The following is a 21930-nucleotide window of genomic DNA, read 5'->3' as shown; positions in this document are numbered from 1 at the left end:
TTAAAGGTTTTATCCGTTTATAAAACACTTGGGTTCTTGACTCTTGAAAATTTCACTGGAGCTGCCAGTGATGATTATGTTTTGTAACTGGAGAATATTAATATTTGCATGAGAAGTCTATAGTATATATTTTACAAAGCATGAATCAGCTTTCCTATGCTTTTAATCATTAAACTATGTTTCATTCAAGTTTATTAATACACATTATCATTATAGTTTATCAAAATTTTGTTCACTTATAACAAGGATTTATAACAGAGAAAAATTAAACCATAAATGATCCTGGAGGTAGGATCTAAAGATATTTTACATTGGAAAGTGCATGTATTAGTTTGTTATACTGACTTTCTGAGACTGCTTATTTATGAAGGAAAGAGGTTTAAATGGCTCACAGTTCTTCAGGCTTAACAGGAAGCACTGCTGGAACGCCTCAGGAAACTTACAATCATGACAGAAAGCGAAGGGGAAGCATGCATGCATTACCCTGGCAGAGGAAGAGAGAGGGAAAGGGGGAAATGCCACACACTTTCAAACAACCAGATCTCAGGAGAACTCACTCTCACAAGAACAGCAAAAAGGAAGTTGACCTCCATGATTCAATCACTTCCCACTAGGCCCCTCCCCCAGAATTTCAGGATGAGATTTGGATGGGGACACAGAGACAAACCGTATCAGTGCACTAAAGAAAAATTTATACCTATGGATAATTATCCAGTTAAGTGGAGAAGACAATAAGATCTAAGGATAAAATGTATTGCACAGAGAAACCGTGTAGTTTTTTGATACAGGCATGCAATATGTGTAATAATCACATCAGTTTTGCCGTATTTTACATTAGATAGAAGTTAGCCATTACTTGATAAAAATAATAGTTTTTTAAATATTTGACGACTTATTTAATCTAAGAATTTGTGTGATTTGCTATTACTAAATATTTGTATTCCTTTATGGCATTTACCACAGAACTAAAATACCAACCGTGATGTCTACATATTTTTTTACTTAATATGCTTGGTGTGAAATTTTATTCTTATTTATATGCCTTAAAATTTCTTCTGTGATTTGGCAAAGATAGTTTTGGACAAATGTTAAGCAGCATCTGTTTATATAGAGCTTCTACTTGTGTATATTTATGGCTTGTTATCTTTATTATCCTTTATCGAATTGCAGAAACATGAGGGGGTCAGTACAGAACAGTTGTTCGTCATCTTGTAGTGGATGGCAGAAATTGGAAGGATTAAGTTTGAATTCTATATCTATGGCTTACAAACCTCAAAATCAGGTTTTTTTTTAAAATTTATAAAGTAGTGATTATAGTCACCTAAAATAAAATACGTGTAAAACTATTAAAACAAGCAACATGCCTGATTCTAGTTAAATATAATGAATTGCTATTTACAAACAAAAGAAATGTCAGAGTGGATGTAGAGACTACATTATTTTAAAGATACATATAGTGCACTACCACCAGTGTTCATTTTAGAGTACTTACTTTTATGTGTTCTTGATGTTGCATGTTGCCCCTTTCTTTCCTCTGATGAGAATTTTATCATTGCTTTTACTGCCATCTATTCATAACTTATCTCACAAAAAATATCTGAATTACATGTAATCAAAAGGTCGAACTAATTCAAACTTATATGAGAAAGATGTAGTATGAGTAGAAATGTGACCACATACATAATAGGAAAAGAACAAATGAGTGTATCATTATTTTTCTTCTCATCTATTCTGTGAAAACAATTAATTAATCTACACTATTTTTTTTTTTGTTTTTTTTTTTTTGTTTTTTTTTAGAAACAGGGCCTTATTCTGTCACCCAGGCTGGAGTGCAATGGTGTGAGCATAGCTCTTTGCAACCTTGAACTCCTAGGCTCAAGCGATTCTCCTGCCTTGGCCTCCCAAAGTGCTGTGATTGCAGGGGTGAGCCACTGCTTCCAGCCCCAAATTATTGATATTTTTGAGCATTTATTGTTTCTTAATCACTTTCTTAAGTGGTAGAGATAAATATAAATAAGGCATATGTTTCTGTTATCCATTGCTATGAGAGAAAACAGCCCAAAATGTATTGGCTTAAAACCACAATGATTTATTATATTTCAGGGCTCAGCTAGGTAGTTCTGCTTAATGTGCAATAAACAGCCATCACTCATGTAGCTGAATTCCACTGGGAGCTTTGTCTTGAGTTGGAATGTCCAAGATAGCCCCTCATCTTCCAGGGCCTTTCTCTATGTGGCCTCTCCTCATTTAGTATCTGTCCCAAGCTTTGCCAGAGTGTAGTTGCTGGCTTAAGAGGGAGTTTATTCACATAACCATCTGTAAAACGAGTATCTGAGGAGACAGCACAAGACTGAATACCTGAAAGTATATTTATAGGGGACTGCCACCATGGCAATATATTATTTTACAGTCTACTCTCTGGATTCTCCTGATTAATGTCCCTTCGGCATGCACAAAACCCCACACCCTCCCAAAGATTTATCTCGTTAGGACATCATGTTGAAGTCCAAAATAGCATGTTGAAATCAGTTCCAGATTCAAATGAAGTTTCATTGCTAAAATCCCTGTTAATCTGCAGAACTAAGAACCTAAAAGTAAGTTATTGTTCCCTACACACACAACACACATAGAACAGGGGCAGGATAATTGGAAAATAGTCTCCCGTTCCAAAAGGCAGGGAACACAACAGTCACTGGTCTATTGTGATTGTAAAGTGTAACTGGTGTTTTCAAGGTCCCTGACTACAGGGGCAGAGAATGTTTTTTGATTAGAGCCCAGTTCTGCTCCTTGTGATTGGTTCCCTGTGTCTTTTGGCTTTCTTACTAGTATCTTGCCCCTGCCCTCTTAGTCATCTACTCTTTTTATAAGAATTGCCCACGTTCTAGTTGCTAGTTTCAACAGTTGTCTGGAAACCTCTTTAATTTGATCAACAACATTATGAAGTGCTTTTTCTCTCTTCCAAGCGATCACGGGCAGGATTATTGCCAATTGCTCATCACATAATGTGTATTGACCTTTTAGTATCCCCATTAACAATTTCTTTACTGATCTTCCAGCCTCTACTCAGTCTCCATGCTATTCTTCAGCCTCTACCATCTGTTCAATCCCAAAGCAAATATCACAGGTTTTAACTTTTTGTTATGGCAACACACATATCTTGTACAAATTATTTGCTTATAGTTTCTACAATCTGGAAATCCAGATTTGGTTCACTGGGTCATTCTTTTCCTGTCTTAGCTGAGGTCACTCATGCAACTGCAGTTATTTGGAGGTTTAACAAAGCTGCGTGTCTAAGATGGCTTCACTCATGTATAATACTTCATCTGTTATGTTTGAGGTAACGTTGTATACCGTCTAAATCCTGGTAACAATTTTAGTATGTTTTATTTCAGGAAATTATTCTGTTTTGTTTTGTTTTGTTTTGTTTTTCTTTCTGTTATATCAACTAGAAGGAGTTACTCACCTTAGCATTCAAGGAATTGTTCATTTTGACCTTGTCCTGTTCTTTCGTAACCTCAGCAAAATTCTGTCCACTATTCTGATTTTTACAACTTTTGAACAATCCGTGTGTTTTTGTATCTCTTACCTTTTTTCATATTTTACCTAGCTGCTTCTGCACCCTTTTCTTCTTTTCCTGTGATGAAATTTTATTTATTCTTCAAGACCTAACACAAATGTCATCATGCCCCTGGGTCTTCACAAAGTTAATATCACCCTCCTCTGTATACAATTTGTGCTGATTATTCGTGTATCTGTTTCACTAGGGCTGTCCCCTAAAAGAAGCGTACTTAAAAATCACATGATGTGAATGGTCACAAAGCACTGAGGAGTTAAAAGTGCAGCCTGTTGGTGCTCCTGTGGAATGCTATGTTTCTTCTCATTTCTGTGAAATAGGTAAATTTTCTTGAGGGAGAGTTGTTGTATTTTAGATCTGGAAGGTCTTAGAAAATATTTTTATCCATCATTTTATGAATCAGGACACTAAATTACTAAGAACAGAATTTAATTTCCTGGGGCCACACAGTAGTAACTAATGGTAGATTGAGAACAAAGCCCAGATATGTCTCAATCTGGCCTTTGTGTGTTTCCTTTCCACCTATCCCCCATTCCTTTTTTTTTTTTTTTTTTTTAAGACAGTCTCGCTCTGTCACCAGGCTGGAGTGCAGTGGCGCGATCTCAGCTCACTGCAACCTCTGCCTCCTGGGTTTAAGGGATTCTCGTGCCTCAGCCTCCCGAGTAACTGAGATTTGTTGGTCAGGATGGTCTCAATCTCCTGACCTCCTGATCTGCCTACCTCAGCCTCCCAAAGTGCTGGGATTACAGGTGTGAGCCACCGCTCCTGGCGCCCCCATTCTTTCTCACTCTTTCATTTCCTCATTCTAGACATCCATGCCCTCACTTTGATACTTTAATGTTTCCTGCCTACCAGACCCAAAGCACAGGAGCCCTAAGTTTCTCATTATTAATTAGGCCTGCTCTGCCTTCTACTTCTCTTCAGGAGTCCAATGTGGACACTGTTGGAGCAGGATTTAAGCATCACTTTTGAAATTCATGCTGCTGAGGATGATGAAAAGGTATATAGATATGATTTCATCTGAAACTTTGCTTTTAGAGATGATAAACAGGAAAAATTACAGTGAGGCTTTAGGGATTTTCATAATTTGCTTGAATGAATTTGAGAACTCTTGGTCAGCTATGCAACTAAGGTACAATAAGCTGATTTAAAATAGAATAAATCTATATCTAGTCATACTCCATATCTAATGAATGATGTATATTTATTTGCATTTTAATAACTTGTTATGATATTTTATCCTAAAAGTTGTACAACTGAATGTTTGAATTTTTGATTCTTTTTTGCATAATATTATTAAGGCATACCTATATCCAAATTCTAGAAGCACAAAAAAGAGTGGTAGACTCTTACTCTTGCTGTATGAACCAGGCTTAACTAGATAGAAAGATTATATTAACATGTTTGCTAAAATTTAAAAGCAAACACAAATAATTTGGGTTGCTTTATTATACATCGTAAGTAGTATTTTAGTCTTCTTTCAAATCTCAACTGATATTTCATAACTGTTTTAATTTTATTTCATAGGTTCATAATTAAGACTGTCATATTGGGCATGTTGATGTTAGAGATTTAACATTGTTTTAATTTATTCTACTTAATGTCAGACTTTTCTAAGGTTTTCAATTTAAAAATAACATTGATTTGCAAAGTATTATGCTAATTTACATCAAATGGTCTTTCAGTTTATATGTCTAAGACTATTTTAGCACTGTGGAAGAAATAATTGGAAACAACATGCAAAATTGAATGCAATTTTTGTTTAGTTATATGAGTTCTGAAGTGGCATGAATCCCTAATAAGCTCCTCTTAAACATTAATTTAGGATAAATCTCATTAAGGTAGTGGTACTTGTGCTTAGAGATATTAGTTTATGTTTAAAATTTTAGACCTGCTGAGAATATACACATATATATACATATACATATATAGCAATAATGCCTTCTTTAAGCCTGTATCACTCAGTATAACTTAACAAAATAATATTTGTCTATGGAAATGAAAATTGTGAAACACCAGGCATAATTAAAAACCTTTCTTCTGCCTAGAAATATGCTTTAAATTTTTTTTTTCTAGTAGTACATTAAAATTCAGAAGAAAAGGATGGTGGCAATTCTCGGACCATTGCATTCTTGTTCACAGAGGTGAATGGGATATATGGGGCCTTTTGTGACATTGTATTGATTTGATCTCTTGAAGAGTGTTGTTATTAAGGCTTCATGGCGTAGTCCTCTGCTGCAGTTCAGAAACATTTATGCTGTGTGTGTATGATCTTCTGTCTAATCATGTTATCAGAGATGACTGTGCAAGCAGAGAGCATAAAGAAATTTGAGATACCGGGATTTGCTGGCATTAAATAAGGGGGTTTGAGGATATGATGAAAAGCTGAAAGGTAAGATTGGGATCAGAAAAGAAAAAAAAGGCCGATTTATTGGCCCAGGTAGTATTTTCACTTTCTAAAGGTTCTCACACACTAAATATAAACTCTTATATTATAACCTTCAATTCCAAACAAAGCTTTTTCATGAAGCAATTCCAGACTTTCATCTATCTTGAGAAGAATATGAAATCAAGAAGTCTGAGAAGTCTAAAAATAGAAGGTATTATTTCCAAGCAAGAAAGGGTAAAGTTGAATAATTACAGGCATACCTCAGACATATTTCAGGTTCAGTTCCAGACCATAGCAATAAAGCAAATATCGCAGTAACGCAAGTCACATGAATATTTTCATTTTCCAGTGAATATAAAAGTTATATTTACACTGTATTGTTGTCTATTAGGTTTACAATAGCATTGTATCTAAAAACAATGTACATGCTTAATTTAAAAACACCATATTGCTAAAAAATTGCTAACGATAATCTGAGCCTTCAGGAAGTCAATCATTTTGCTGGTGGAGAATCATGCCTCGATATTGATGGTTGCTGACAGATTAGGGTGGCAGTTGCTGAAAGTTTTGGTACCTGTGGCAATTTCTTAAGATAACACAGCAATGAAATTAGCCACATCAGTTGACTCTTTCATGAAAGATGGCTCTGTAGCATGCTAGATGCTTGATATCATTTTACCCAGAGTAGAGCTTTCAAAATTGGAGTCAGTCCCATCAAACCCTGCTGCTGCTTTGTCTACTAAGTTGAAATAACGTAAATATTTTGCTGTCATTTCAGCAATGTGCACAGTGTCTTTACTGGGAATAGATTCTCTCTCAAGAAACCACTTTCTTTGCTCATCCATGAAGGGCAACTCCTGATGTTTTCAAGTTTTATCATGACATTGCAGCAATTCATTTGTATCTTGTCTCTGCTTCTGCTTTTTCTCTTGCTATATCCACAACATCTGCAGTTATTTTCTGCATTGAAGTCTTGCACCCCTCAATGTCATCCTTGAGGGTAGGTATTAATTTCTTCCAAACTCCTGTGATTGTTGATTCTGTTTTACCTCCTCCCATGAATCGTAGATGTTCTTAATGATATCTACAGTGTTGAGTTCTTTGCAGAGTATTTTCAATTTACTTTGCCTAGATCCATTGGAGGGATCGCTATGGCAGCTGTAGCCTTAGAAAATATATTTCTTAAGTCATAAAACTTGAAAGTTGACATTTCTCTATGACTGATGGACTGCAGAATGGATGTTGTGCTAGCAGATGTGAAAACAACATTACTCTTCCTGTGTATCTCCATCAGAGATTTTGGGTGACCAGGTGCATCATCAGTGATCAGTACTATTTTGAAAGCAATCTTACTTTCTGAGCAGTAGGTCTCAACAGCAGGCTTAAAATTCTCCATAAACCATGCTGTGAACAGATGGACTGTCATCAAACTTTGTTGTTCCATTTATAGAGCATGGGCAGAGTAGATTTACCATAATTCTTACTGGATTTAGGATTTTCAGAATATAAATGGGCATTGACTTCCACTTAAACTCACAAGCTGCATTAGGTCCTAACAAGAGATCCAGGCTATACTTTGAAGCTTTGATGCCAGGCAGTGACTTCCCCTTTCTAGTTACAAAAGTAATACATGGCATCTTCTTCCGCTATAGGATTGTTACATCTACATTGAAACCCTAAGTGTGGCCACCTTCATCAAAGATTTTAGCTAGGTCTTCTGGATAACTCACTGCAGCTTCTATATCATCAGCACTTGCTGCTTTACCTTGCATTATCTTATAAAGATGGCTTTTGTCCTTAAACCTTGTGAACCAACTGCTGTTGGCTTCCAATTTTTACTTTGCAGCTTCCTCCCCTCACTCAGCCTTCATGGAATTAAAGAGATTTAGGGTCTTATTCTGGATTAGGCTGTGGCTTAAGGGAATGTTATGACTGCTTTGACCTTCTGTCCAGATCACTGAAACTCCTTATCAACAATAAGGCTGCTTTGTTTTGTTATTCATGTGTTCACTGGAGTAGCACTTTTTATTCCTTGAATAACTTGTTATTTGCAATCACAACTTGGCTAACTCTGGTGCAAGAAGCTTAGTTTTCACCTATCTCAGCTTTCAAGGCATTCCTCACTAAGTTTAATCATTTCTAGCTTTTGATTTTAAGTAAGAGAAGTGTATCTCTTCTTTTCACTTGACAATTTAGAGGTCATTGTAGAGTTATTGGCTTAATTTCAATATTGCTGTGTCTCAGAGACCCAAAGAGACAGAGAGAGAAGAGAGAATGGCCAGTGAGTGGAGCAGCTGAAACACACCATATTTATTTATTAAGTTTTCTGACTTATGTATGGTTTATGGTACACCCCCCAAAAAGAGTAGGGACATTGAAAATCACCAATCATACAAAAGTAACATAAAAAATCATTGATAATATCTGTTATGGTTACCTATGATATAGGATCTGCATTACATGTAATAAGGATGTAAAAGTTTGAAATATTGCTAGAATTACCAAAATTACCAAAATCTGATACGGAGACAGAAAATGAGCACACACTTTTGGAAAAATGGCACAATAGCCTGGCTTGATGCAAGGTTGCCACAGACCTTCTGCTTTTAGAAAATGCAGTATCTGCAAAGTGCAGTAAAGTTGAATAAAACAAGACATGCCTATATATTATAGTTTGTTCTTTGTCATGATTTATAAAAGAGGTTAAAATGCAAACCTACTTGAAATTATAATTTTAGCAAATTATTTACACATATTTAATATCAAGTTTAGTCCATATTTTATTCTGCTAACTTGAAGACTTTATATTCCTATGGGGATGTACTTAATTTAAAAAGTCAAATTTATAGGCTGGGCGCGGTGGCTCAAGCCTGTAATCCCAGCACTTTGGGAGGCCGAGACAGGTGGATCACGAGGTCAGGAGATCGAGACCATCCTGGCTAACACAGTGAAACTCCGTCTCTACTAAAAAATACAAAATCTAGCCGGGCGAGGTGGTGGGCGCCTATAGTCCCAGCTACTCGGGAGGCTGAGGCAGGAGAATGGCGTAAACCCGGGAGGCAGAGCTTGCAGTGAGCTGAGATCTGGCCACTGCACTGCACTCCCGCCCGGGCGACAGAGCGAGACTCCGTCTCAAAAAAAAAAAAAAAAAAAAAAAAAAAAAAAAAGACAAATTTATGTAAATAAATGTACACAACATTTCTATGGGAGAATAAATTTATTCACTATCTCTGTACTCTTTTCAGACATTACTTTCCATGTTACCCACTGAAATGCCTCCTTTTCATGTGAATTCTGCCTAGACTTTTAATTCTACCTTTTAAACGAGTGAAATTAATATGTGTGTGTGTATATATATTTTTTTTTTTCAAAAGTTGGATGCATCAATATATAGTAACAGTTTTTGTACCTTTCATTTTGTTTATCATTATCTCCTTTCTTTTGGGTTCAAAAGTATGTCTTTTGGTAGTTCTTTTGATAATGTTCTATGAGCAGTTAAGATTTTTATTTAATGGGTATTTAAGAATAGCTTTTCTTTCTGTCCTTCTTCATTGATTGTTTATTTGGATGTAGAATACAAGATGATGATGATTTTAATTCAACATTCTGAAGATGTTATTTTCCCGTCTATGAGAATCTATTATTGCTAATGATCTGCCGACAATTTAATTGTCATTTGTTGGGAGATTATGTATAAAATCTATATTTTGGTTTTAGTTATATCTGATGTGTCTGGATGTGGGTTTTTTTACTGCTTTTCATTCTGTGTTTTAACCTGAGAAAGAGAGAAACAGAGAAATAGAAATAGAGAGAGATTGCTTTCTTTTATTCTGTATTTCTAGAATTTTATTAAATGTGTTTGTTGGAAACTTTCAATTTATCCTCTCTGTCTTTAAAATAATTTTTTGAATATTTAAATATTTAAATCTCAGCAATAATTTCCAGGTTTAGAATTTTCACTTTGACTATGCCTAATTAAGAGTTTACCTCATCTATTGAGATATCTTTATCTTCACTAGTTTTAGTTGTTAATTTTTTCATTCTTACTTTTTGTTTCATTTTTGCCTACTTTGTTACATAATTTTCTTCCTCCTTTATGGAAGTTATTTTAGTCTTGATATATTTTAAAGTCCCATTCTAATTGATTTGGATCAAATTAATCTGAGTGTTTAGTGTGTTGCCTACATTTCTGAGCATTTAGGTCTATCATGTACTTTGGAACTGTTGTAGGCTGACTTATCTGAAAATTTCGTATTTTGCTGTCTGATTTCTGTTACTGTGTCATTAGTTTTTTTATTTGAAAGGTTTGTGATTATACCAACCCAGTTCCCTAGGCCTTAAATAGAGAAAATTTAAGGGGCCTAATAAATTTCCCAAAGAATTCAAGGTAGTATTCCTGGTTGACAGGTAGTTCTGCTTCATGCATTAATTCAGGGATCCAGACTTCTTGCCTTTAGTGAAGCAGACATCTCTTAAAGCCTTGTAGTTGTCTGTATCCAGCTCAGAGATTAGAGACTTACAATGATAACTAATTACCAGAAGTTTGAAAGTATTTATGTAAAATACATGATTCCTCAAATAATGTATGAATTGTTATTGCAGAAGGTTTGCCACAAATGTTCCCTGTTGCTATTTTTAGTTTCTATATGAAAATAATCACACTTTCTTCAAAATAGTTGAATACTATTTATTTCTATATAAAGAGAATAAGGTTTGAATTTATAAAAATAACTGTTTAATTTGGCATACTTAGTTCGGTTTATATCTGGTTTTATGAAACACACACATATATATACAAACACACATGCACATATATATATATAAATACTTTCAAATTGTTTTTAAGATATCTTGTTGTCTTTTATAAGAAAATCATCCCAGGGGTGGACATAAAGTCTGATATACCTTATGGTGTTATTGGAGGACATTCTTAATATTTTTGAGTCCTTTGAGATACTAACTTACAAAAATTTAAGAAATTACTGGTGTTCTCAGTTATTCATGTGATCTTTTAGGAAATAATCCTTTTGTAGTCAGTTTTTTCTTCCTTTTGACATGTGATACTATCAATTGAAAATTTGACTTTTATAAATAGTTCTCCATTATGATATTATGAAAACTTCTGGTAACGAGTTATCGTTTTTAATCTGAAATTACTATAAACTTTTTTTAGAATGAGTATCAATCAATCAATCAATATTATTACTGGAAATGGTAGTCTCAGTTTTACATTGAACTGTAGTGTAGTTGTAAATTTAAAGTGATGGAGATGTGCAGTTTCAAGTCACTGTATACGAGGATTCTCAGCATGGAAAGAAGCATGCCGTACCAACAATAGATGGGAATTTTGGAGCCACAAAAACAAGCTCTGCTTTTCTGCAACCGTGGACAGAAAAAAGCATGATTTATTCCCATTATTGGACAGTATCAAAAGTGACTGCCATAAAAAGTGATGAAAACTTCTTGAAAGATGGAAACACTCTTCTGTTGGACAGAGATAAACAACTATTGTCTTGGATAGAATTCTTTAACTAGGATTATAGTATCTTTGGTCTTTTAAAATAAATGACTCATATTCCTGTTTTTATTCTCTTCTTTTTTAAAAAATTAACTACTGTTCAAGGATTGGTTATTTTTTTACCACCCTTCATAATTTAAGGAGCCCTATAATTCTTTATCTCCATTTTTACAATAAATATTTTTAATAAAATTAAAATGTAAAAATTTGTGTTAATTTGTAAAATGTTGAAGATTCTCTATTAATTTTAATAATTGCCATTTATGAACGCAGGAGGGCCTTTCCTCTAATTTTATGTGGTGCATTTATTATAGAATTGCTAGCTATTATGAACTAATTCACCATGGAGATGTGGTATTAATATTATATGTATATAATTTTTAAAATTACCCTATAAAATAAATAGCATACATTACTTATGTAAATATTTTTTATTCATGAGGGTTGTTTGTTTTTCAAAAATTCTCTTTCATCTATTGAGGGGACCATAAAATTTTTCTATTTATCTATTCATGAGATGTGTTATAATAGTATATTTCCTTACATGACCAATCTATGGTTTAATAAAGTTAAGTTATTTGGCCTTGATGGGTTGTTACCTTAATGTTGAATTCTATGTATTTTCTTTAATTTATTAAAAATTGGGATGAGGAGATTTTGTTGAATGCTATGAAGTATAAATATGTTTTGAGTGACATAAAGAATATAACAGTTATATGTACTATGTTCTTGGATGGGAATTGTAAACAAGTCAGACTCAAAATTCTTACTGTTTTTGCTACTTTGAATTCAGCAAAATGGTACTCATTTTGTATAAAATAACAAGTGCATTGCAATATAAAGGAATATTTAAAAAGAACAATAAAGTAGAAGAATATTCCTGGCAGATATTAAAATGTATTTGAAGGAATATATTTAAAATGTATGGTATTAACTTCCAAAGATACATATTCATCAATGTTACCAAGAAAAGAGGTTAAAAATAGACTAAATTACATGAAGTAGTAAAACAATGGTGAAATTAAGATTATTAATTACTGGGAAGAATAGACAGATTGTTTAATGTCATCGTTATGTTGTAGGGGTTGATACTGGGGAGGAGAAGCAACACTAATTTGGGCATACGGCAAGTATTGCAAGTTCTTTCTTTTCTTTTCTCTTGTCTTCTTTTCTTTTCTTTTTTTTTTTTTTTTTTTTTTTTTTTTTTTTTTTTTTTTTTTTTTTTTTTTTTTGAGACAGAGTTTCACTGTTGTCACCCAGGCTGGAGTGCAATGATGAAATCTCAGTTCACTCCAACCTCTGCCTCCTGGGTTCAAGTGATTCTCCTGCCTCAGCCTCCCAAGTAGCCACCATGCCCAGCTAATTTTTATATTTTTAGTGGAGACAAGGTTTTGCCATGTTGGCCAGGCCGCTGTCGAACTCCTGACCTTAGGTGATCTGTCCGCCTTGGCCTCCCAAAGTGCTGGGACTACAGACCAGTTTCTTAACTAAGCCCCAGAAGAGTCACCCTCACAATTAAATGTGAGTTGAATGTTGGAAATTAACATCCATTGTACCTTAGTGGAGAGATCTATTTGGGGAAAAGAGAATTCCCACAGAGTTTCTTGTTGCTTTAAAATGAAGCGTAAGGTAAAGTTATAACAAAATGAGGCTTACTTGTAGGATACAAATTAGGATTTTCATGAAAATTTATAACTGTAATGAAGCAGTAACTTTTTAAAAATGATTTGCTTTCCTATTTCTTTTTTTCTTTATTTCTTAAAAAAAAAGGAGGGGGGATACATGCGCAGAAGTGCAGGTTTGTTACATAAGTATATTTGTGCCATCGTGGCTTGCTGCACCTATTGACCCATCTTCTAAATTCCTTCCCCTCACCCCCCACCCCACAACAGGCCCCAGTGTGTGATGTTCCCCTCCCTGTGTCCATGTGTTCTCAATGTTCAACCCCCACTTATGAGTGAGAACATGCAGTGCTTGGTTTTCTGTTCCTATGTTAGTATGCTGAGGATGAGAGCTTCCAGCTTCATCCGTGCCCCTGCAAAGGACATGATCTCATTCCTTTTTATGGCTGCATAATATTCCATGGTGTGTATACGTACCGCATTTCTTTTATCCAGTCTATCACTGATGGGCATTTGGTTTGTTTCCATGTCTTTGCTATTGTAAATAGTGCTGCAATAAACATATGCATGCATGTGTCTTTATAGCAGAATGATTTATATTCCTTTGGGTGTATACCCAGTAATGGTATTACTGAGTCAAATGGTATTTCTGGTTCTAGATCCTTGAGGAATCGCTATATGTCTTCCGTAATGGTTGAACTAATTTACATTCACACCAACAGTGTAAAAGCATTCCTGTTTCTCCACAACCTCACCAGCAACTATTGTTTCTTGATTTTTTAATAATCGCCATTCTGACTGGCATGAGAAGGTATCGCATTGCGGTTTTGATGTACATTTCTCTGATGATCAGTGCTGTTGAGTTTTTTTCATATTTTTATTGACAACATAAATTTCTTCTTTTGAGAAATGTCTGTTTATGTCCCATGCCCACTTTTTGATGGGGTTGTTTGTCTTTTTCTTGTAAATATGTTTAAGTTCCTTGTAAATTCTGGATATTAGACATTTGTCAGATGGGTAAACTGCCAAAATTTTCTCCCATTCTGTAAGTTTCCCATTCACTCTGATGATAGTTTATTTTGCTGTTCAGAAGCTCTTTAGATTAATTAGATCCCATTAATCAATTCTGGCTTTTGTTGCCATTGCTTTTGGCATTTTTGTCATGAAGTCTTTGCCAATGCCTAGGTCCTGAATGGTATTGCCTAGGTTTTCTTATAGGTTTTTATGGTTTTTGGTTTTACCTTTAAGTCTTTAATCCATTTTGAGTTAATTTTTTTCTAAGGTGTAAGAAAGGGGTCCAGTTTCAGTTTTCTGCATATGACTACTCAGTTTTCCCAGCACCATTTAATGAATAGGAGATCCTTTCTCCATTGCTTGTTTTTGTCAGGTTTGTCAAAGATCAGATGAGTGTAGGTGTGTGGTGTTATTTCTGAGGTCTCGGTTCAGATCCACTGGTCTATATGTCTGTTTTGGCATCAGTACCATGCTGTTTTGGTTACTGTAGTCTTGTAGTACAGTTTGAAGTCAGGTAGTGTGATACCTCCAGCTTTGTTCTTTTTGCTTAAGATTGTTTTGGCTATACCAGGTCTTCTTTGATTCCATATGAAATTTAAGATAGTATTTTTTTCTAATTTTGTGAAGAATACCAATGGCAGTCTGATGGGAATAGCATTGAATCTATGAATTACTTTGGGCAGTATGGCCATTTTCATACTATTGAATCTTCCTATCCATGAGGATGGAATGTTTTTCCATTTGTTTATGTTCTCTCTTATTTCCTTGAGCAGTGGTTTGTAGTTCACCTTGAAGAGGTCCTTCATATCCCTTACTAGCTGTATTCCTAGGTATATTATTCTCTTTGTAGCGATTGTGAATGGGAGTTGATTCACGATTTGACTCTCTGCTTGCCTATTGTTGATGTAAAGGAATGCTTGTGAGTTTTGCACATTGATTTTATATTCTGAGACTTGGCTGAAGTCGCTTATCAGTTCAAGAGGTTTTTGGGCTGAGATGGGGTTTTCTAAATGTGAAATCGTGTGGTCTACAAACACAGACAACTTGACTTCCTCCCTTTTTATTTGAATACTCTTTATTTCTTTCCCTTGCCTGATTGCCCTGGCTATAACTTCCAATACTATGTTGAATAGGTGTGGTGAGAGAGGGCATCCTTGTCTTGTGCTAGTTTTCAAAGGAATACTTCCAGCTTTTGCCCATTCGATATGATATTGGCTATGAGTTTGTCATAAATAGCTCTTATTATTTTGACATATGTTCCATCAATACATAGATTTTTTAGAGTTTTTAACATGAAGGGATGTTGAATTTTACCGAAGGCCTTTTCTGCATCTATTGAAATAATTATGTGGTTTTTGTCTTTGGTTCTGTTTATGTGATAGATTATATTTATTGATTTGGGTATATTGAACCAGCCTTGCATCCCAGGGATGAAGCTGACTTGATCGTGGTGGATCAAGTTTGTTAATGTGCTGCTGGATTCAGTTTGCCAGTATTTTACTGAGGATTTTTGCATCAGTGTTCATCAGGGATATTGGCCTGAAGTTTTGTTTTTTTGTTGTGTCTCTTCCCGGTTTTGGTATCAGGATGATGTTGGCTTCATAAAATGAGTTACGGAGGAGTTCCTCCTTTTCAGTTGTTTTGAATAATTTCAGAAGGAATGGTCCCAGTTCATCTTTGTATTTCTGGTAGAGTTCAGATGTGAATCCATCTGATCCTGGGCTTTTTTTTTTTGGTTGGTGCACTATTGATTACTGCCTCAATTTAAGCACTTGTTTTTAGTCTATTTAGGGATTCAGCTTCTTCCTGGTTTAGTCTTAGTAGGGTGTATATGTCCAGTAAGTTATCCATTTCTACTAGATTTTCTAGTTTATTTACATAGAGATGCTTATAGTATTCTCCGATGGTGGTTTGTATTTCTGTGGGGTCAGTGGTGACATCCCCTGTATCATTTTTTTTTGTGTGTCCATTTGATTCTTCTCTGTCTTCTTCTTTGTTAGTCTGGCTAACAGTCTATCTATTTCATTAATTTTTTCAAAAAAACAGCTCCTGGATTCGTTGATTTTTTTGGAATGTTTTTCGTGTCTCTATTTCCTTCAATTCTTCTCTGATCTTAGTTATTTCTTGTTTTCTGTTAGCTTTTGGATTAGTTTGCTCTTTTCTCTCTAGTGCTTTTAATTTTGATTTTAAGGTGTTGATTCAAGATCTTTCTAGCTTTCTGATGTGGGCATTTAGTGCTATAAATTTCCCTCTTAACACTGTTGTAGCTGTGTCCCAGAAATTCTAGTATGTCATCTCTTTGTTCTCATTGGTTTCAAAGAACTTGATTTCTGCCTTAATTTCATTATTTACCCAGGAGTCATTCAGGAGCATGTTGTTCAATTTCCATTGAATTGAGTGGTTTTGAGTGAGTTTCTTAATCCTGAGTTCTAATTTGATTGCACTTTGATCTGAGAGACTGTTTGTTATGATTTCAGTTCTGCATTTGCTGAGGAGTGTTTTACTTCCAATTATGTGGTCGATTTTAGAATAAGTGACAAGTGGCACTGAGAAGAATATATATTCTGTTGTTTTGGGGTAGTGAGTTCTGTAGATGTCTATTAGTTCCACTTGATCCAGAGCTGAGTTCAAGTCCTAAATATCTTGTTAATTTTCTGTCTTGTTCATCTATCTTGTACCAACAGTGGGGTGTTAAAGTTTTCCACTATTATTGTGTGGGAGTCTACGTGTCTTTGTAGGTGTCTAAGAACTTGTTTTATGAATCTGCATCCTCTTGTATTGGCTGCATATATATATTCAGAATAGTTATCTCTTCTTGTTGAATTGTTGCCTTTACCATTATGTAATACCCTTCTTTGTCTTTTTTGATCTTTTTTGGTTTAAAGTCTGTTTTATCAGAGATTAGGATTGCGATCCCTGCTTTTTCTTTTTCTTTTTTCTTATCTTTTTTTTTTTTTTTTTTTTTTTTTTTTTTTTTTTTTTTTTTTTTTTTTTTTGCTTTCCATTTGCTTGGTAAACTTTCCTGCATCCCTTTATTTAAACCGAATCGCCAGTCTGTGTCTTTTAATTGGGGCATTTAGCCCATTTACATTTAAGGTTAGTATCATTATGTATGAATTTGATACTGTCATCATGATGCTATTTGGTTATTTTGTACACTAGTTGATGCAGTTTCTTCACAGTGTCATTGGTCTTTATATTTTGGTGTGTTTTTGCAGTGACTGGTACCGGTTTTTCCTTTCCATATTTAGTGCTTCTTTCAGGAGTTCTCACAGGGCAGACCTGGTGGTAACGAAATCCCTGAGCATTTGTTTGTCTGTAAAGGGTTTTATTTCTCCTTTGCTTAAGAAACATAGTTTGACTGGATATGAAGTTCTTGATTGAAAATTCTTTTCTTTAAGAATGTTGTATATAGGCCCCCCACTCTCTTCTTGCTTATAGGGTTTCTGCTGAGAAGTCTGCTGTTAGTCTGATGGGCTTCCCTTTGTAGGTGACCTGGCATTTCTCTCTGGTTGGCGTTAACAGGTTTTTCATCATTTTGACCTTGGAGAATCTGATGATTACATGTCTTGTGGATTATCTTCTTGTGGAGTATCTTAATGGTGTTCTCTATATTTTCTGAATTTGCATGTTGGTCTGTCTTGCTAGGTTGAATAAGTTCTCCTGGATAATATCCTGAAGTGTGTTTTCCAGCTCATTTCCATTCTCCCTGTCTCCTTCTGGTACTCTGATCAATCATAAGTTTGGTATTTTTATGAAGTCACATTTTTTTTTGGAGGCTTCGTTCATTCTTTTTCATTTTTCTCTATTCTTGTCTGCATGTCTTATTTCAGTAAGGTGGTCTTCAAACTCTGATAACCTTTCTTCCGCTTGGTCAATTTGGCTGTTGATACTTGTGTATGCTTCACATAGTTCTTGTGCTATGTTTTTCAGCCCCATCAGGTTGTTTTATGTTTAAGGTACATAAACTGGTTATTATAGTTAGCAGTTCCTCTATCGTTTTATCAGGTTCTTAGCTTCTTTGCATTGGGTTAGAATATGCTCTTTTAGCTCATCAAAGTTTTTTATTACCCATCTCCTGAAGTGCTACTTCTGTCAATTTATCCATCTTATCCTCCATCCAGTTCTGTGCCCTTGATGGAGAGAGGCTGTAATCATTTGGTTGAGAAGAGGCACTCTGGCCTTTTGGTCTTCAGCATTTTTGCATTGATTCTCATCTTCGTAAATTTGTGTAGTTTCGGTCTTTGAGGCTGCTGACCCTTGGATGGGTTTTTTTTATGGGGGCCCTCTTGTTATTATTGTTGATAATTATGCTCTTGTTGTCCCTTTATGTTTGTTTGGTTTTCTTTCAATAGTCAGGTCCCTCTTCTGTAGGGCTATTGCAGTTTGCTGGGGGTTCACTTCATGCCTTATTCATCTGATTTGCTCCCCTGCCTGGAGATATCACTCAAGGAGTCTGGAGAGCAGCAAAGATGGGTGCCTCCTCCTTCTTTTGGCACCTATGACCTTGAGGGTCACCAACCTGATATCAGTAGGATCACTCCTGTATAGGGTATCTGACAACCCAGTTCGGTGGCATGGGGAGCAGGACTTGTTTAATGAAGCACTTTGTACCTTGGTGGAGAAGGTATGTTTTGCTGGAGGGAAACCCACTAGTCTGGGCTGCCTGGATTCCTCAGAACTACCAAGAGGAAAGGTTAAGTCTGCTGGTCTGCAGAGACTGTGGCCACCTCTTCCCCTAGGGGGCTCAGGCCCAGGGAGATCCAAATTCTGTCTCTGATCCTCTGGCTGGAGTCATTGGAGATCCTACAGGGAAGTCCTGCCCACTGAGGAAGGATGGGTCCCGGTAAGACCTTAAGAGGCATTCTGGCTGCAGCCTGCCACAGCCGGTGTGTTGGGCTGTGGGGACAATTCTTGGGACCAAGCAGTCCAGCCTGCCTGACTCTAGCAGGGGAAAAAGTAGCCTGGAGCTATAGAAATGGGTGCTGCCCTTCCCCCATCCAGGGAGCTTAGTGTGGCAGGCAGTTGCCAGTCCCAGTGCTGGTTGCTGCCCCTCTGTCAAGGAGCTCAAAGGGTTTAGACAGCAGGCAGCTGCAGATGGTGCTGGTCGCCCCTCCCTACAGGAGTTTGGTAGGCTTAACAGATTCCAGCTGAGAGGCTGTAAGAATCTGCAGATTCCGGGGTTGGGAGGCTAGGCCTTGGTGGCATGGTTTCATGAGTGGGATCTGTTGATCCATGGGTTGCTCAGTTCCACAGAATAAGCACAGTTTCCCTGGCTGGGTAGCATGCTCACTCACCGCCTCACTTGGCTGGAGGAAAGCGACTCCCCTTCCCCTTGTGGCTTCAGGTAGGCGGCTGCACCCCTCTGCTCTTCCTTCTCTCCATGGGCCATGCTAGCCTTCTAGTCAATTTTGATGAGATAACCTGGATACCTTGGTTGCTGTTGAAGGATTCACATGCTTGCTTTCTTTTTTTTTTTTTTTTTTTTGATAGGAGCCTCCAAAGGCCACTGCTTCTAGTTGGCCATCTTGGCCCCACCCCGAAACAGTAACTTTTGAAGAATAAAAGCAAAAGAGAAACATTACTAAAATGTTAAAGGATTACATTTACAGCCAAAATGTGTTTTGTTTGTGTGTGTGTGTGTGTGTTTTCATTAAGAAGGCATTGTGTTGGTATGAAATATGGGTTCTGGTCAATCAAAGGGAAATTCTAGATTATTTGTAATATCATGTAATAACTTAGAGCAGAAATTGGCAGACCATAGCCTGATTGCCAACCCCAACCCATTTTTGTAAATAAAGTGTTTTGGAATACAGCCAAATTCATTCATTTGCATATTGTCTGTGTCTGCTTTCAAGCTATAGTAGCAGGGTTGAGTAGCTGTGTCAGACACCATATGGCTTATAAAGCTTAAAATATTTATCTAGTCATTTACAGATAATATTTGCATACCTCTGTCCCATAGGCAAATTAATGCATATCTGGAAAATACAGTTATCAAACTTATTTTTTAGCCATGTATTAGTGGGTAGCATTTTTGTAATTAAATGTAGAACCTCTACTGGAAATATTTTCCTCAAAAGGTAACCATCTTTTTATTCAGTCATTTATCTTTTTTTTAAAAAAAAAAAAACTTATTTATTTTGAGGCAGAGTCTCGCTCTGCTGTCCAGGCTGGAGTGCAGTGGCGATCTCGGCTCACTGCAACCTCCACCTCCCGGGTTCAATCAATTCTCCTGCCTCAGCCTCTGAGTAGCTGGGACTACAGGCACGTGCCGCTAGGCTCAGTCATTTACCAAAGCATCTATGCTAAGTAATATACATTCAAAAGCATTCAATAGAGGATTTCATATTGTTTCGTCTTAGGAAAGAATTTGGTTTTTATTAAAATGCAGAAATATCTGAGAGAGGAGATTATGTTAGTAAAAACTGTAGGGATGTGTCTGTGGTACGTGTGCGTGTGTGTGTGTGTGTGTGTGTGTGTGTGTGTGTATTTTCATAAAGGAGTGTTAGGTGCTTGCTACTGACTTGTAACCAAAGTAAGGTTTGGCTGTATGCCACCTGAAAAGACAAACACATAAGAAGTAAGGTTTCATGGAAGAAAGCAGCTTTATTCAAGTGTTGACATCTTGGGAGACGGCCAGACTTAAGCCTCAAAAAGCCATCTTAAATTCTCAGGCTGCATAAGGGGATTTTCAGGGGGAAGGGTGCATGCAAACTGTACAGAAGTGTACATGGTGCAGGTCTGCTTGTTGTTTTCCACTGGCTAGTTTAAGTAACAGACTATCCAGAGGCCTGGTTGGCATCATCTCAGTAGGGATCAGGTTAGAGATTAACTGCACAACTGTTTCATCTTGAAAGGGAGAAAATTGAAACTGCTATCTCTACCTCATGTCTGGATTGTTGTAAGATTAGCCTTTGGACATTTCAAGCAAACAGGTAGTTAGAGATATGGGTATCAAGAAACAAACAAGGGAGGGATTATCTTTAGAGTAAGCTAGCAAACTGGCTATACTGGTTACATTAGGAGACATTTCTCAAGGACTCTTTTAATACTAGTTAATTCTTTCATTTTGCATTTTGATTAATTGCAATGACAGACACTAAAAATGTATTTGTGATTTATTTAACTTCTATTTCATTTTCCACTTTTAGATTTAAGGGATACATGTACAGGTTTGTTTCATGGGTATATTATGTGAAACTAAGGTCTGTGATATAAATGATCCCATCACCCAGGTAGTGAGCATAGTACTCAATAGTTTTTCAACCCTTATCCCCAACCCCACTCCTTCCTCCAGTAGTCTTCAGTGTCTGTTGTTGCCATCTTTATATACATGAGTACCTAAGATTGAACTCCCACTTATAAATGAGGACATACTTACTTATAAGTATGGTTTTCTGTTTCTGCATTAATTTACTTGGAATACTTTGCTGACTTATCTATGTTGCAGCAAAGAACATTATTTCTTTCTGTTTTTTGTGGCTACATAGTATTCCATGATACATATATACCATATCTTCTTTATCTACTATACAGTTGGTGGGCACCTAGGTTGATTCAATGTGTTTGATACTGTGAATAATGCTGTGATGAACTTACAAGTGTCTGTCTTTTTGGTAGAGTGATTGATTTAAAAAAAAAAAAAAAAACCCAGTAATGGGATTGTTGAATCAAATGGTAGTTTTGTTTTGAGTTCTTTGAGAAACCTACAAACTGCTTTCCACAGTGGCTGAACCAATTTACATTCCCACAACAGTATGTAAGTTTTCCCATTTCTCTGCAGCCTCACCCAGCATCTGTTTTTGCTTTT

At 36.1% G+C, this 21930-nt stretch overlaps 1 protein-coding gene across 2 annotated transcripts in view; it reads left to right on the top strand.

The window, feature by feature from the left end:
- EPHA6 (EPH receptor A6) overlaps positions 1–21930 on the top strand; it is a 960105-nt gene that overhangs the window by 165232 nt on the left and 772943 nt on the right. Inside the window, exon 4 of one of the 2 annotated variants that reach the window (XM_017889954.1) lies at positions 19611–19728. The exons of the other annotated variant lie outside the window; for it this stretch is intronic. Coding sequence (XP_017745443.1) covers positions 19611–19636 — 26 coding nt within the window. The 3' untranslated portion in view covers positions 19637–19728. Of the gene's footprint in view, positions 1–19610; positions 19729–21930 lie in introns of those variants that run through there. 2 annotated transcript variants of the gene reach the window in all.

The sequence above is a fragment of the Rhinopithecus bieti genome, unplaced genomic scaffold (assembly GCF_001698545.2).
Source record: "Rhinopithecus bieti isolate Rb0 unplaced genomic scaffold, ASM169854v2 scaffold_18644, whole genome shotgun sequence".
NCBI lineage: Eukaryota > Metazoa > Chordata > Mammalia > Primates > Cercopithecidae > Rhinopithecus > Rhinopithecus bieti.
This window is presented reverse-complemented; position numbering and strand designations above follow the sequence as displayed.